The following is a 13931-nucleotide window of genomic DNA, read 5'->3' on the forward strand; positions in this document are numbered from 1 at the left end:
ATTCCTCCTGCATGTAGCCAGGAAGCTAATTTTTCTAATGGACACATGTACCCATGTTCTCCTTTTTTTCTATTTGCTATCTGACTGAACTTAGGCTTCTTTATGGGGCACTATGATTGACTCTTTTTAATGTACTGTCTCATCGCTGTGGCTTGAAGGAGTGTGTTGACAGAGGAGGGATTGTGAACGTCAACATTTCAAGGGATGTCTCAGCACCTACAGGCTGTTAGAGGAAGTATCTTTGTCTCCATAGACAGCTTTCTAGAGAGATGTGTATTGTAGAGATGTCTCGGATAATCTCAAGAATAAATTGGTGGCGCCAGAGAGATAGTATGATGGGTCGGGCATTTGCCTTGCATGGAGCCAACCTGAGTGTGGCCCAAAAAGAAACAGAAAAAGAATAAAGTGGAGAGGAGGTACTCCTATGCAGTTCCCAGGGGTACCGAGAGCTGTCATTCCCAATATACTTGGCCAGCCAGGCCGGATGGTTCAAAGCCAGGAGTAAGGGGGCCAGAGGGCTGAGAGCTAACATGGTGTTGCTGGGAGAAGGGCAGAACTTAACGGTTCCTGAGATTACACTTCAGGCGAAGAGCCTGCAAGGCTTGCTGTGTCTCTGATCTGGCACCTCAGCTCCTCGAGTATATAATAATATCAGTTCTTACGTTGCATGGGAAATTGAGAATTTTTAAGTTTTGGGGCAGCAGGTAGGGTACTTGCCTTACATGTTGCCGAACTGGGTTCAATCCCCGGCATCCCATAGGGACCCCTGAGCCCCGCCATGAGTAATACCTGGGTGCAGAGCCAGGAGTAACCCCTGAGCACTACTAGAATGGGGGAGGATATTTAAGTTTCTTGCTTTCATACCACCAAAATTAATTTTGTTATTTATTCACTTGGTAATGGTTTCTATTTTCCAGGAAATTGTAAATATTTATCCATCTATTAACCCGCCCACCTTGACAGCGCACCAGTCTAACCGAGTTTGCAATGCTCTGGCTTTACTGCAGTGTGTGGCGTCCCACCCAGAAACCAGGTGAGTGTGGGGGAGCTTTGTATGAGATAGGCTCCTAATCTTTCTCTGCACAATAGAAGAGGGCTAGCCAGTAGTGTAGGTACAGATCTATCTGACCTACATTATCTTTTTTTTCCCTCGAAAAAATTCTTAAAATTGGGACTGGAGGGATTGGTCATACCAAGTGGCACCCCTCTCTGAGAGTTCTGTGGTGCCAGGGATTGAACCGAATTTGACCTTGTGCAGGGCACACTCCTTAATCACTGTTTTTTTTTTGTTTATTTGTTTGTTTGATCTCTCTGGACCCCTTTAATACTTTTTCTTGAGTTTCTGAAGCCCCAGGAACAAAAGCAACCAGTGTTGGTACAGATGTGGGGAGAAAGGGACTCTTCTTCACTGCTGGTGGGAATGCCAACTGGTTCGGCCCTTTTGGAAAACAGTACGGACGATTCCCAAAAAATTAGAAATTGAACTCCCATTTGACCCAGCAATACCACTCATGGGAATATATCCTGGAGAGGCAAAAAAGAATAGTAGAAATGGCATCTGCACTTATATGTTCATTGCTGCACTGTTTATAATAGCCAAAATCTGGGGGGAAAACCCAAGTGCCAAAGAACAGATGAGTGGTTAAAGAAACTTTGGTACATCTACACAGTGGAATACTATACAGCTGTTAGAAAAGATGAAGTCATGATATTGGCATTTAAGTGGATCAACATGGAAAGTATCATGTTAAGTAAAATGAGTCAGAAAGAGAGGGACAGGCATAGAAAGATTGCACTCATATGTGGAATATAAAGTAACAGAATGGGAGACTAACACCCAAGAGTAGTAGAGATAAGGATCAGGAAGTCTGTTCCACAGCTTGGAATCTGGCCTCACATGCTGGGGAAAAAGGCAACAAGTAAAGTAAAGGATGTTGGGAGGACCCATTCGGGTTGAAAGATGTGTGCCGAAAGTAGACTATAGACCGAACACGATGGCCGCTCACTACTATTGCAAACCACAACTTGCAAAAGGATAGAGAACAAAAGGGAATGCCCTGCCGCTGAGGTGGGGGGGGGGCGGTGAGAGGGATGCTGGGAACATTGATAGGGGAGACTGGGCACTGGTGGAGGGATGGGTAGACGATCATTGTTTGACTGTAATGCAAACACGAAAGTTCGTAAGTTTGCAACTGTACCCCACTGTGATTCACTAATAAATAAAAGGTTCTGAAGCCTTGGGGCCCAATGCCCAACAGACTTAGCACATACTTTGCATATAGAAGGCATAGCCCAGATTTGATTCCTCAGTACTGCATATGTTCTCCTAAGCATCAGTGGCAACAAACTCTGAGCCTTTAACCAGGAGTAAACCCCAACAACCCGAAGATTCTACGGCCAAGTCTAGGTTTAGTGGGGAAAGTGCTATTTATTGGACTCCTGGATGCAGTGTGTTGTGTCTTGCCCATAGCATGGTCATGGCTGCCATGGGCTCAGGATGGAAGAGTGGCCTTTGGGCTACTGCCGAGGGCCGAACTCTGGACTTCATGCTTGGAAGGCAGGTGCTATATTGCTGGGCTATCCCCACGCCTTGGAATTTTTCTTTTTTTTTTTTTTCTTTTTTCTAAATGGTCCCTAGGGGGGTTTTTTTTGTTGTTTTTTTTGTTTTTGTTTTTAAGACACCTGTCAGGGCCAGATCGATAATACAGTAAGGCGTTTGTCTTGCACACGACTGACCCAGGTTTGATCCCCAGCATCCCACATAGTCCCCCCCCCCTTATCCCCCCAAGCACTGCCAGGAGTAATTCCTGAGCTCAGAGCCAGGAATGACCCCTGAACATTGCCAGGTGTGAACCAAAAAGCAAAAAATAAATAAAAATACCTGTCAGGTCATAAATTCATAAGGAAGTGTTTCCAGCAACTTGGGCCATAACATTCTTAAAATTTTATTTACTTGTGGCAGAGGCAGGTTCTACTTCCCACGCGGCTAAGCCAAACGGGGTCCCGAGGTGGAGGGAGAAGGGCAACGGGATAAAGAGGGCTGGACAAGCAGTGCTCATGCAGCGTCTTTATTGAACAAGCAACGGACTTCTATAGGTCTCTAAAAGGAAGCATACGTTGGAAAAATCTACAGGAATGTTCAGGATATAAATTTAGAATGTACTGGGCTTCTAGACGTCAATGATGTTTTTCTATAATTACAATCAGTTCCAGGATTTTTCTTGGTTATATGTATATTGATGGGCTGAAGCATTAGCACAGCGGGTAGGGCCTTACACACCACCGACCCGGGTTTGATTCCTCCGTCTCTCTCGGAAAGCCCGACAAGCTACTGAGAGTATATCCCCCGCATGACAGAGCCTGACAAGCTCCCCGTGGTATATTCAATATGCCAAAAACAGTAACAACAAGTCTCACATTAGACATTACTGGTGCCCACTTGAGCAAATTGATGAACAGGAGGACAGTGCTACATATATTGATACATCTTAGCAATGTGTTCTTCAATAAGAATGAGGAAAGAACCTGCTAGAAAAATAAGAAAGCCAACCCTTAGAATGAGTAACCCCAAGACAGGGGTTTCTGATAAACCAGCCTTTAGACAACACGTCCCCAGGACAAAAGCTTTCTTAATATTTAACTAATACAGGCTCCCAACGGGTAGGGATGGAGGTTTGGACCATATCCAGCTGTGCTTCGAGTTCTGGTTCTGTGCTCAGGGGACCATATGGGATGCTGGGCATCGAACCTGGGTCAGCTGTGAGCAAGGCAAACCCCTTATCCATTGTACTATCCCCCCACCTCACTATACTGCTTCCCTTAAAAATACTTCGAGGGGCTGGAGCGATAGCACAGTGGGTAGGGCATTTGCCTTGCACGTGGCTGTCCCGGGTTCGATTGCCAGCATCCCATATGCTCCCCTGAGCACCGCCAGGAGTAATTCCTGAGTGCATGAGCCAGGAGTAATCCTTGTGCAAAGCCAGGTGTGACCCAAAAAGGAAAAAAATAATATTAATATATATTTCTAGAGGGACTGGAGCAATAGTACAGTGGGTAGGGCACTTGCCTTGCACGTGGCCAACCTGGGTTTGATCCCTGGCATCCCATATGGTATCTGCACTGCCAGGATTAATTCCTGAGTGCAGACCAGGAGTAATCTCTAAGCACTGCCAAGATGACCCAAAAAAAGGAAAGAGCGAGAGAGGAAAGAGAAAGAGAGAAGGGAGAGAGGGAGAGATGAAAAGGAGCTAAGGATGTGACTGATAACAGCATGCGTGTGTAAGCTTTTGGTTCAATCCCTAGGCCTGCCAAAAGAAAAAGAAAGGTAAGAATACTGTGTTTGAAGAGACAGTACAAGGCATTAGGACATGTGCCTTTCATGCAGTTCACCAGTTTGATTCCTAGCTTTGTATGTGGTCCTCTGAGCACAGAGCCAGCAGTCAGCCCTGAGCCCTTGCCAGGTCTGGCCCAGCACTCCCTAATTAGAATAGCTAGTGTGGAGGAGTATGCGCTAGCAGAAAAGCGTGCAGAAAAGCATGGCAAATAAACTTGATAATGACTGTTGGGTTTGGTTTATAAGGTTTTGTCAGATAGTACATGAATATTGTTATCAAATTTTTTAAAACTTGCTCTTAGATTTGCTCGAGCGGGCCCAGTAACGTCTCCATTGGAGATTTTCTTGTTACTGTGTCTGGCATATCGAATACGTCACGGGGAGCTTGCCAGGCTCTGCTGTGCGGGCGAGATACTCTCGGTAGCTTGCCGGGCTCTCCGAGAGGGGCGGAGGAATCGAGCTCGGGTCGGCCATGTTGTCTGCGTGCAAGGTAGACGCCCTACCCGCTGTGCTATCGCTCTTAGATATTTTGTGTGTTTTTTAAGGCACATTGTGCTGATTACAAGGGAAACGCTGTATTCTCTTAACCATTAGCCTGCATTATAGTTTTTGAGTTTGATCCTGTTACCATTAGGGGCTGGGGAAGCTCTGGTGGGAGAGAAACCAGTAGAGGCAGCTCAAACATTGTAGAAAGTTCAGCCGCATTACTGGCCTCTGCCCATGGTACATCCGTTCAGTTGTAACCACCAAAAAAGCACTGTCATTTGTTCCCTGGACCAGGGTTTCTTTGACTTTTCCCACTTGTGATCCTTTTTACCCGTAACCCCAAGTTTCTCAGTATATAAAATAAGTCTCAAAACAAGCCTCCTGGGTATTGGATCGATAGTACAGTGGGTAGGGCCTTGCACGCGGCTGACCTGGGTTCGATTCCCAGCATCCCATATGGTCTCCGAGCACTGCCAGGAGTAATTCCTGAGTGCAAAGCCAGGAGTAACCCCTAGGCACCGCCGAGTGTGACCCAAAAAACTATAGCAACCAAAAAAACAAGTCTCCTAATAAGAAATCATAAATAGGGACTAAAGAGACAGTACAGGGGTTAAAGGCTCTCGTCTTGCATGTGACCAACCTGATTACTCCCTGTTACCATGTTTGGTCACCTGAGGTACCTCCAGGAGTGATCACTGATCACTGCCAGGTATGACTTGAATACCAAATAATAATAACAACAACCAGAATTATAAATATATTCTTTCAGGGCTTTTTATTTTGTTTTTGTGCCACACCCAGTGGTGCACAAGGCTTGCTCCTGACTCTGCTCAGGGATCATTCCTGGTGTGTTCGGGGTTCCATATAGGGTGATGGAGATCAAACCTGGGTTGGCTGGGTGCAAAGCAAATGCCCTCCCTGCTGTACTGTCTCTCTGGGCTCCCTTTTCATTCAAGACATTTTTACAAAGTTGCATACCCCACATGGGATTGTGACCCATAGTTTGAAAGGCTAAGTCTCATCCGAAGAGGTAGTACAGATAGTACCTGTGCATACGGCTGCATTAGCTGAGATCCAGGTTCAAGTCCCTATCACCACAGTTGGGCTCAGAACACTCACAGGTGTGGCCCAAGCCCGGCCCCACCCAAATAACACTCAAAAAATCAATAGCAAAGTCCTCGGTTACCACTGATGTCCATTTAGGAACAGTGGCAGTCTTATAGGTCTTGGCATAGGCAAAATGTGGTATAGGTGTTACGGAATTTATACTCTGTAAATGTGTGTGTTCAGAATCCTTAGGAATTAATTATGGTCTCCTGAGTGTTTTTTTTTTCTTTTAGGTCAGCATTTCTTGCAGCACATATTCCACTTTTTTTGTACCCCTTTTTGCACACTGTCAGCAAAACGCGTCCTTTCGAGTATCTTCGGCTAACCAGTCTTGGAGTTATTGGTAAGTATTCAAAACTGTTTAAAAGCTTCATATTGTCATCTGACTGGACACTTTTCTTTCTTTCTTTGTAGCTTTTGTACACAACTATTTATATTGAGATAAATGCAGGGCACCAGGAACCTGGTGACTCTTACTGAACACCATTCTGAGTGTTGTTGATGAAGATTTAAGGCCTCGCATCTCGAGTTTGTGTATTATTACAGAAATGTTTGATTTTTGTCTTTTTCACACAAGAGCTGTTTTCTCATTAAATACTGCTTTACTTTCCACTGCTTCATCTAGTTAAATGTCTCCATATGCATTGACAGTGGGAAATGTGTAAATTGCTTTTTATGGGCCTGGAGATATCTCAACAATGAAGTTATGTGCTCTCGTCTATTGAGAATGGTAGGGAAAGGCATTGATGTGTTTCCTGTGCTGCACTGTATGGGAGAGCCAGTCTGGTACACTTGCTATCTGACTGATCTTTTGCTGTTCACTAACTGGTCAACTCATACCCTTTATTTTTCTTTTATTTCCCTCTCTCTTTGGGAGGACTGGGAGGTGGGGGACCTTAGCCTGTGTTTGATTTTTGACACATAAGCTACACAGCTAGTTGATGAATGGGGGTTGAAAACTGACTCTGAACTCATTTTGTGTTTTCTGCAGGGGCCCTGGTGAAAACAGATGAGCAGGAAGTAATCAACTTTTTATTGACAACCGAAATTATCCCTTTGTGTTTACGCATTATGGAATCTGGAAGTGAACTTTCTAAAACAGTATGTGCTTTGAACTTGGATTCTGCTGTCCTTGAATTATTCTCAGTGATCTTTTCTGTCTCTTTTCTTCTTTTGTGTAAAACTTGTGGTTAACTGATCTTTTTTAAAACCCAGGACCTTGGGGCCAGAGACCTGCTACAGGGAGAAATTGCATGTGGCCAAGTCTGACACCTTGTCATCTCCAGAGACACCTGACAACCCCATTTCAGGGCCCTCAGCACAGAACCAGAAATAGCCTCTTGAGTATTCTAGGGGTTTGTCCCAAACAAGTTCATGTACACACACATACATGCATACCTTACACACACACCACCACCTCCCTGAGCACAAGGTGTGCTTGAGACCAGAGATGATTCATAGGACTAGAGCACAGATCCACAGCACGCATGGTCCTCCACACACTCCCGGCATCTGCAGCACACACCATGCCAGAAAGAGCCATCAGATTGGGAAGGTGGCTCAGAGAAATGGCATGCAAAATTTCTGCACTCCGTGGTGCCCCGTGCATCTCCGGGAGCAGCCCTGCACTGGGAATAGCCCCAGGGACTGCCAGGTGTGGCCCAAAAACAGTCCCAGAACCTTGAGAGTAATACTAGTTAAATACTTAAGTGTCTTCCGCTATGAACTGACTTCTTCAGAGATGTAGTATTCTAACATGTTTTATCAGTCCAGAGTTTAACAGTTGTAGCTCCTCTGGGTTTGGTGGTCAGGACTGGTATGTCTGTTTGGGGGCTGCTTCCAGCTCAGGAGTCACTCTTAGCGGTGCTTAGGGGACCAAGGACTACATGTAGTGCTGGGGATTGAACCAGTGTCTCGGGCATGCCAGACTGTCCCTCCTGGTGACAAGGACCTGCATAGCTTTAAGGATAACTACTTGGGGCTGGAGCGATAGCACAGCAGGTAGGGCATTTGCCTTGCATGTGGCCGACCCGGGTTCAAGTCCCAGATCCCATATGGTCCCCTGAGCACTGCCAGGAGTAATTCCTGAGTGCAGAGCCAGGAGTAACCTCTGTGCATAGCCGGGTGTGACCCAAAAAGCAAAAAAAAAAAGGATAAGTAACTTAACCAGCCATAGTGTTTCATCCCACTGAAACTTGAAAGCAAAGTCTGACTTTGATTAGTGAGCAAAGAAGAATATCACAATTTTGTAATTTAAATTAAGCTAATATTTTTTAGTCACTTTCATGTAACACTTAAGTTGAGGAAAGAGTGAGACTTAATAACCAGGATATTTTTATTGCTTTTATAGCAATTCTTGAAGAGAGGTTTTACAGATCCTCCAGACTAGCAAGGAATTTAAGTGTTGGGGGCTCATGGTTAACATGTACAAGGGGATTTCAGTCCCTTCATTACTGGGCCTGAGCACCAAAATTAAAAAAGATCCTACATATAAAGGGCTGGAGTGATAGTACAGCAGGTAGAGTGTTTGTCTTGTATGCAGCCGACCTGGCTTCAGTCCCTGGCATCCTATGTGGTCCCCCAACTGAGCATCACTGGGTGTGGCCCAAAAACAAAAAGAAGAAAAACTTGGTGGGAGTGGCAGACTCTAGTGAGTAGCTGGAGAGATAGTTCAGCCAGTAGGACATTTGCCTTGCATGTGGCCAACTGAATTTGATATCCCGCATGCCATATGGTCTCCCAAACACTGCCCGGAGCAATTCCTGAGTGCAGAGCCCCGAATAAGCTCTAAGCACCACCAGGTGTGCCCAAAAACCAAAAAGATCCTCTAGGGGGACCAAAGCCATAGTACAATGGATATGGCATTTGCCTTGCCCTCAGCTGACCCGGGTTTGTTTTGGGTGTTATTATTTATTTTACTTTTTGGGTCACACCCGGCTATGCACAGGGGTTACATACAAGGCCAGTGCCTTCCCTACTGTACTGTCCCTCCAGTCCACTGACCTGGTATCGAGCCCAGGCACCCCATATCGTGCCCAGCAAGCTCCACTAGAAGTGATACCTGAGCACAGAGCCGTTGTGCCCTGAGCACTGCGGGGGTGGCCCCAAAATGAAAACACCTGCTTTCATTTTGTTTCACTCCAGGTTGCCACGTTCATCCTTCAGAAAATCCTGCTTGATGACACTGGCTTAGCTTATATATGTCAAACGTATGAGCGTTTCTCTCACGTTGCCATGATCTTGGTAAGTGTTCTCTTATCCGTGGTTCCATCTTGTAGTCGCCCCAAACAGCTGTAGCCTTATGACCAGAAACCTTGAGCAGTGATTCTTGTGATTCCTGATCTCTGCCTGAGGTTGACTAGGATTATTTTGTGTGTTGTTTTGGTTTTTTCCTACCCCACCCTCTGGGGGACATAGGGTAAAATGGTCCTGCAGCTATCCAAAGAGCCCTCTGCCCGTCTGCTGAAGCATGTGGTGAGATGTTACCTTCGACTCTCAGATAATCCCAGGTAAACATTTACAGGATTTATGGGTTTTTGGGAACTGGTTGCCCATCCATCTCATGGCAGTGCTCTTACAGCCTTAGGACAGGGAAAGGGTAGACCAGTATTTCATTTGTCTCAGACAGAACTTGCTTAATTCCTTATAAAATCTTCAGTGCTGGATTTAAAAAACTACCAAAGTTTTATGATCTCACTCAAACTGTCTCTTCCTCTCAAGAGTCCGGACAGTTCTGCAGGAAGCTGTATGATTTATTACTTGTATGGTTTGAACTTTTTATACTCAATAGCTCAGAAGGAGAAATGGCTTTTCAAGGATCTCTTAGAAAGGAATAATGCCCAAAGGGTTCTTGGATTATATTTCCAGTTCTCTCTTTGATTCCTGTAAAGTCCTTGAGCTAATTATTTTATCTAACTTTGTTCATAATTTTTTTGACCAAAAATCCTTCATTATAGATATAGTGCATTTTAGAAACATTTGACCTTTTACTTTGGAAATCCATTAATTCATGCTGAAAGCCACTTGCTCAGATTCTGCTAAACCACATAATGGTGTAATTTCTGTGTTCCTGGGAACAGGGATAACTGGCTTTAATGTGGATTTAGCTTCTTGCCATTGGTTATTCATGCCCTAGGTGTTTCTTCGACCTTTTTTTTTTCTTTTTTTTCTAAATCCTGTTCTTCAGAGGTCTTTATTTTCAGTCATGTTTGAAAATGTTTATTTGCAGTTCTGCTTATATAGTGACTTGAGTCGAAATTATAAAAGTCATACTTTTAGAACATCCTTATTTATAGTTAATACTACTTTTTTGAGATACAACTTTCTGTTGGTCATCGTTTAAGAAAATTTAAAGGCTTATCATTTAATAATGCTGCCATCATAGTTTTTGAGAATGGGTGGAGGGCGGTGGCCATACCAGGTGGCGCTCAGGGGTTATTCCTGGCTCTGTTCAGGACTGACCCTTTTGTGCTCGGGCCTTGTGGTGCCGGGGATTAAACTAAACCCTCCAAAGCAAGCACCTTTTCCTTGTATTAGTTCTCCAGTCCCATAGTTTTGTTTTTTTCTGCCTTTTTTTTTTTCTTGTCACACCCGGCTATGCTCAGGGGTTACTCGTTGCTCTGTACTCAGGAATTACTCCTGGTGGTGCTGGGGGACCATATGGGATGCTGGGAATTGAACCTGGGTTGGGTTGTATTGCATGCAAGGCAAAGGCCCTACCTGCCTATCACTACAGCCCCTACCTATCACTACAGCCCCCTGCTCTCCTCTTACTAAGGGTTTTAACTACAAAACTGGGGTGGTTTTTGGAAAGACAAATTTGCACTAGTTTAGAATTGAAATAACTTAATTAGCCTTATTATGAGTTACTCTCCCTTTCAATGTACTGGCTTTAGAAAGGAGAGAGACGCTGCCATCGATGGGGTGCTTGCCTTGCATGCAGCCAACCCAGATTCGATTCCTGACATCCCGTAGGGCCCTCAGCACACACCAGAGTACTCCCTGAGACAGAGCCAGGAGTCACCCCTGAGCATTGCCAGGTGTGGCCCAGAAACCAAAAGAGGGAGAAGGAGAAAGGGGTTTGATTTACTATAACCTGTTACCTATTTCTGACTCGCAGTTGCAGTGAGTCAGAAAGCAGTTTGCATAAAAGTGAACTGCATTGTTTTAGTCTATTTTGCTTTGTCAAGAAATTCTACGTTGGGATATCATTCTGTAAATGATTGCAGATACAGATCCTGGACATCTGAATCTGAACGGAATATAAGCTTTAAAGAATGAGGGGCAGGGGCAGTTTGGAGCAATAGTACGGGGTGGGGTGTTCATCTTGTAGGCTCAGGGCTCACTCCTGATGAGTTGGTGGGACCATTGAGGTGCTGGGGATTGAACCTGGGTCAACCGTGTACAAGACAAACGCCCTACCACTCCAGCCCCCCCCAAAAAATTCTTAATAACTGTTGATTTGTACATGCCGTGAAATAGTACCCTAAACTAGGACAGACCATCGGTGAGAGACAGATGGAGGGAGAGACAGACGGAGGGAAGGAGGTGGCGGGGAGAGAACAAAGGGGGTGCTTCCTGTCCCCCAAATGTGTGTTTCTTTGTTGGTCTCCCTGTTGGTCGCTTCGTTCTGATGCAGGGCCCGTGAAGCGCTCCGCCAGTGCCTCCCCGACCAGCTGAAGGACACAACCTTCGCCCAGGTGCTAAAAGATGACACCACCACCAAACGCTGGCTGGCACAACTGGTGAAGAACCTGCAGGAAGGCCAGGTCACAGATCCCCGTGGGATCCCCCTGCCCCCCCAGTGACCCTCCCACTGCTCCCCCCAAGCGGGGAGAGGGAGGGACGATGGGAAGCTGCGAGGAAAACAGCTCAGGTTTTACGACGACTGACCTGCTCTTGAGCACCTCAGTGCTGAATGGCCCCAGGCCTCCAGGTACTGGCCGAGGCGTCGGGACCTGGGCGCTCTCCGCTCCTCCCAGGAAAGGGGCTCCCAGCCCGGCCGCAGGAGGGTGTCAACACCAGCAGATGCTGTATTTGCAGCACACCCCAGAAGATCCTCTCCTCACCCGGCCCTGGGAGGGAGGCGGGCAGCGTGGCACTCTCTCCTGCTGAGGGCCTGCGACCAAGCCATGGACCAGTTCGTTCTTCTGCCTTCCTGGAAGACTCAAGACGTGTCTCTTCATCCTCTCTCAGTGTTTGTTTACCCTGGTCTTTGGTTTTGATCTCAGAGCGGTCTCTGTGGTGGGCCCTCAGCCAAACTTGGTCAGTTGGCACTGTTTACAAGTCTGTTAGCTGCATAAGCTCAATAAAAAGTTGGTCTGGGCATTACATCCATCTCCTCCAGTAGGCCAAGAGCTGCATGAACTGTTGTGAAGACCGGGAGGTGGGGAAAGGTACAGAAAGGCACGCACACCCCAGCACCCCCACTTAGCCCCTTCTCTCCCCCACTCTCCTACCCCTTCGTGTCGTTTCCGGCTTGAGCTGCTAGCGTTTCCAGATCTTCGTGCTTTTCCCTTCCCTGTCCTCTGCTAAAGTTCCGCCATCTCGATTGAGCGGGCTGCCCCAGAGGGGTATTGCGTTGGGGGTAGAGAGGCAGTGGGCCTCTTGGCTTCGTTTCACATCCTCAGAACTCGGGGCTGAGTGGCCCCCAAGGGGCAGGCCCGGGGCGAAGCAGCTGGCCCCAAGCCTGCACTTGGCTGTCGGGTGAATTGTGCACCTCCTCAGCTCCATCTGCCTTCATGATTGTACTTGCAGTGTTGGTGGAATGAGTACATGTTATCCAGAACTCTGTAAGAGGGCTGAACTCTGCTTGTTTACCGCCTTGGGGGGTGGGGGTTGATGGGGGAGACAGACACACATTCCATTTTGGTCTCTGAGAATTACAGGGTTGCCACTAAGATCTTTTTCGCTTGTTCATATTGTGTCAGATTTTCTCCTTCTCTTGGAGCTTCAGGTGATGCCACAGCCTGGAGACTTGGCTCTGTAAACCCAGAGTAAACTGCCTTGCTTTCCCCCTGCCCTCCTGCTGTAAACCGTTTCTCTTTCTCCTCCCTTCCTCCCCCCACCACTCCCTGGCCCCCTTTCTTACCGGCCTTCTCCAAATCCACCTCTAGAGGGAGACGAAATGGTTTTTGTCTCCCTCTCACACACTCCAGAGGTGTCTTCTCAAAATGAGGGTGGGCTCACAGAAACCTTCGCAGGGGCAGCTTCGTCAACACAAGGGCTCTTCCACGCCGACTTCTGCAGAGGGAGCCAGCCTCACTGGTTCTGCCTCTTTCCAGCCAAAAGCGGAGTCAGTGAGCTGGGTGTCAGGAATGCAGAACACGCCTGACTCCTGCCTTTTAAACGCAGAGGAGACAGGAGCCAGCTCTCCATCGTCCCCAGCCCGGAAAAGGCAGAGCACATGGTTCAGAGCGGCCGGCCAACTGGACTGCTTCCAGGCCCTTGTCCATCTCCAGAGAATTCGGCAAGGGCCCTTGCTGTATGCCCACCATTCCTGCCCAGCCAAAGGTTTTCATTCCCCTTCTGCTGGGGAAAACTGCCGCCCAGGACCTTGCTCCCTGGCGCGTTCTCTCTCCATCTTTGGGTGCATTGGCCATGTTCCCCTGCCAACAATGTCTTAATTCTCGTTCACTCTTCTCAGCTTCCCTCGGACCCTACATCCGTATTGGGGGAGGGGATGAGAAGAGTGGGTATTCCTTGGGGTTGATGCTGCTGTTCTGCGTGTATAAAGATACTCCTCCCTCTCGTTTTGTGTGCCACCCCTCTCATAAAATAAATATAAAATATGCTTGTTTTTCTAAAATTAAGTTCTTATTTTTTAAGTTCTCTTTTAAAGTGGAGATGGGGAACCCTTGGGAGGTGGGTGTATGTCCTCCCAGGCTGCGGTGCTGTGGTACAGGAGAGACTTGTCAGCGAATAGATGGTTCTGGAAACATTTCTCACTAGCTTGCATAGTCATTTCCTTTTAGGGCTCTGCCCTTGGAGCACATTCCCTGAATTA

General features: G+C 46.8%; 1 protein-coding gene across 1 annotated transcript in view; it reads left to right on the forward strand.

Annotated features, from left to right (window-relative positions):
• Positions 1-12451, forward strand: part of CNOT9 (CCR4-NOT transcription complex subunit 9) — a 28433-nt gene extending 15982 nt beyond the window's left edge. Inside the window, exons 3-8 of the mRNA XM_056111655.1 lie at positions 918-1033; positions 6160-6269; positions 6918-7027; positions 9071-9169; positions 9344-9435; positions 11565-12451. Coding sequence (XP_055967630.1) covers positions 918-1033; positions 6160-6269; positions 6918-7027; positions 9071-9169; positions 9344-9435; positions 11565-11733 — 696 coding nt within the window. The 3' untranslated portion in view covers positions 11734-12451. The remainder of the gene's footprint in view (positions 1-917; positions 1034-6159; positions 6270-6917; positions 7028-9070; positions 9170-9343; positions 9436-11564) is intronic.
• Positions 12452-13931: the final 1480 nt, after the last annotated feature.

Source organism: Sorex fumeus, unplaced genomic scaffold (assembly GCF_029834395.1).
Source record: "Sorex fumeus unplaced genomic scaffold, SorFum_2.1 ptg000014l, whole genome shotgun sequence".
NCBI classification, from domain to species: domain Eukaryota; kingdom Metazoa; phylum Chordata; class Mammalia; order Eulipotyphla; family Soricidae; genus Sorex; species Sorex fumeus.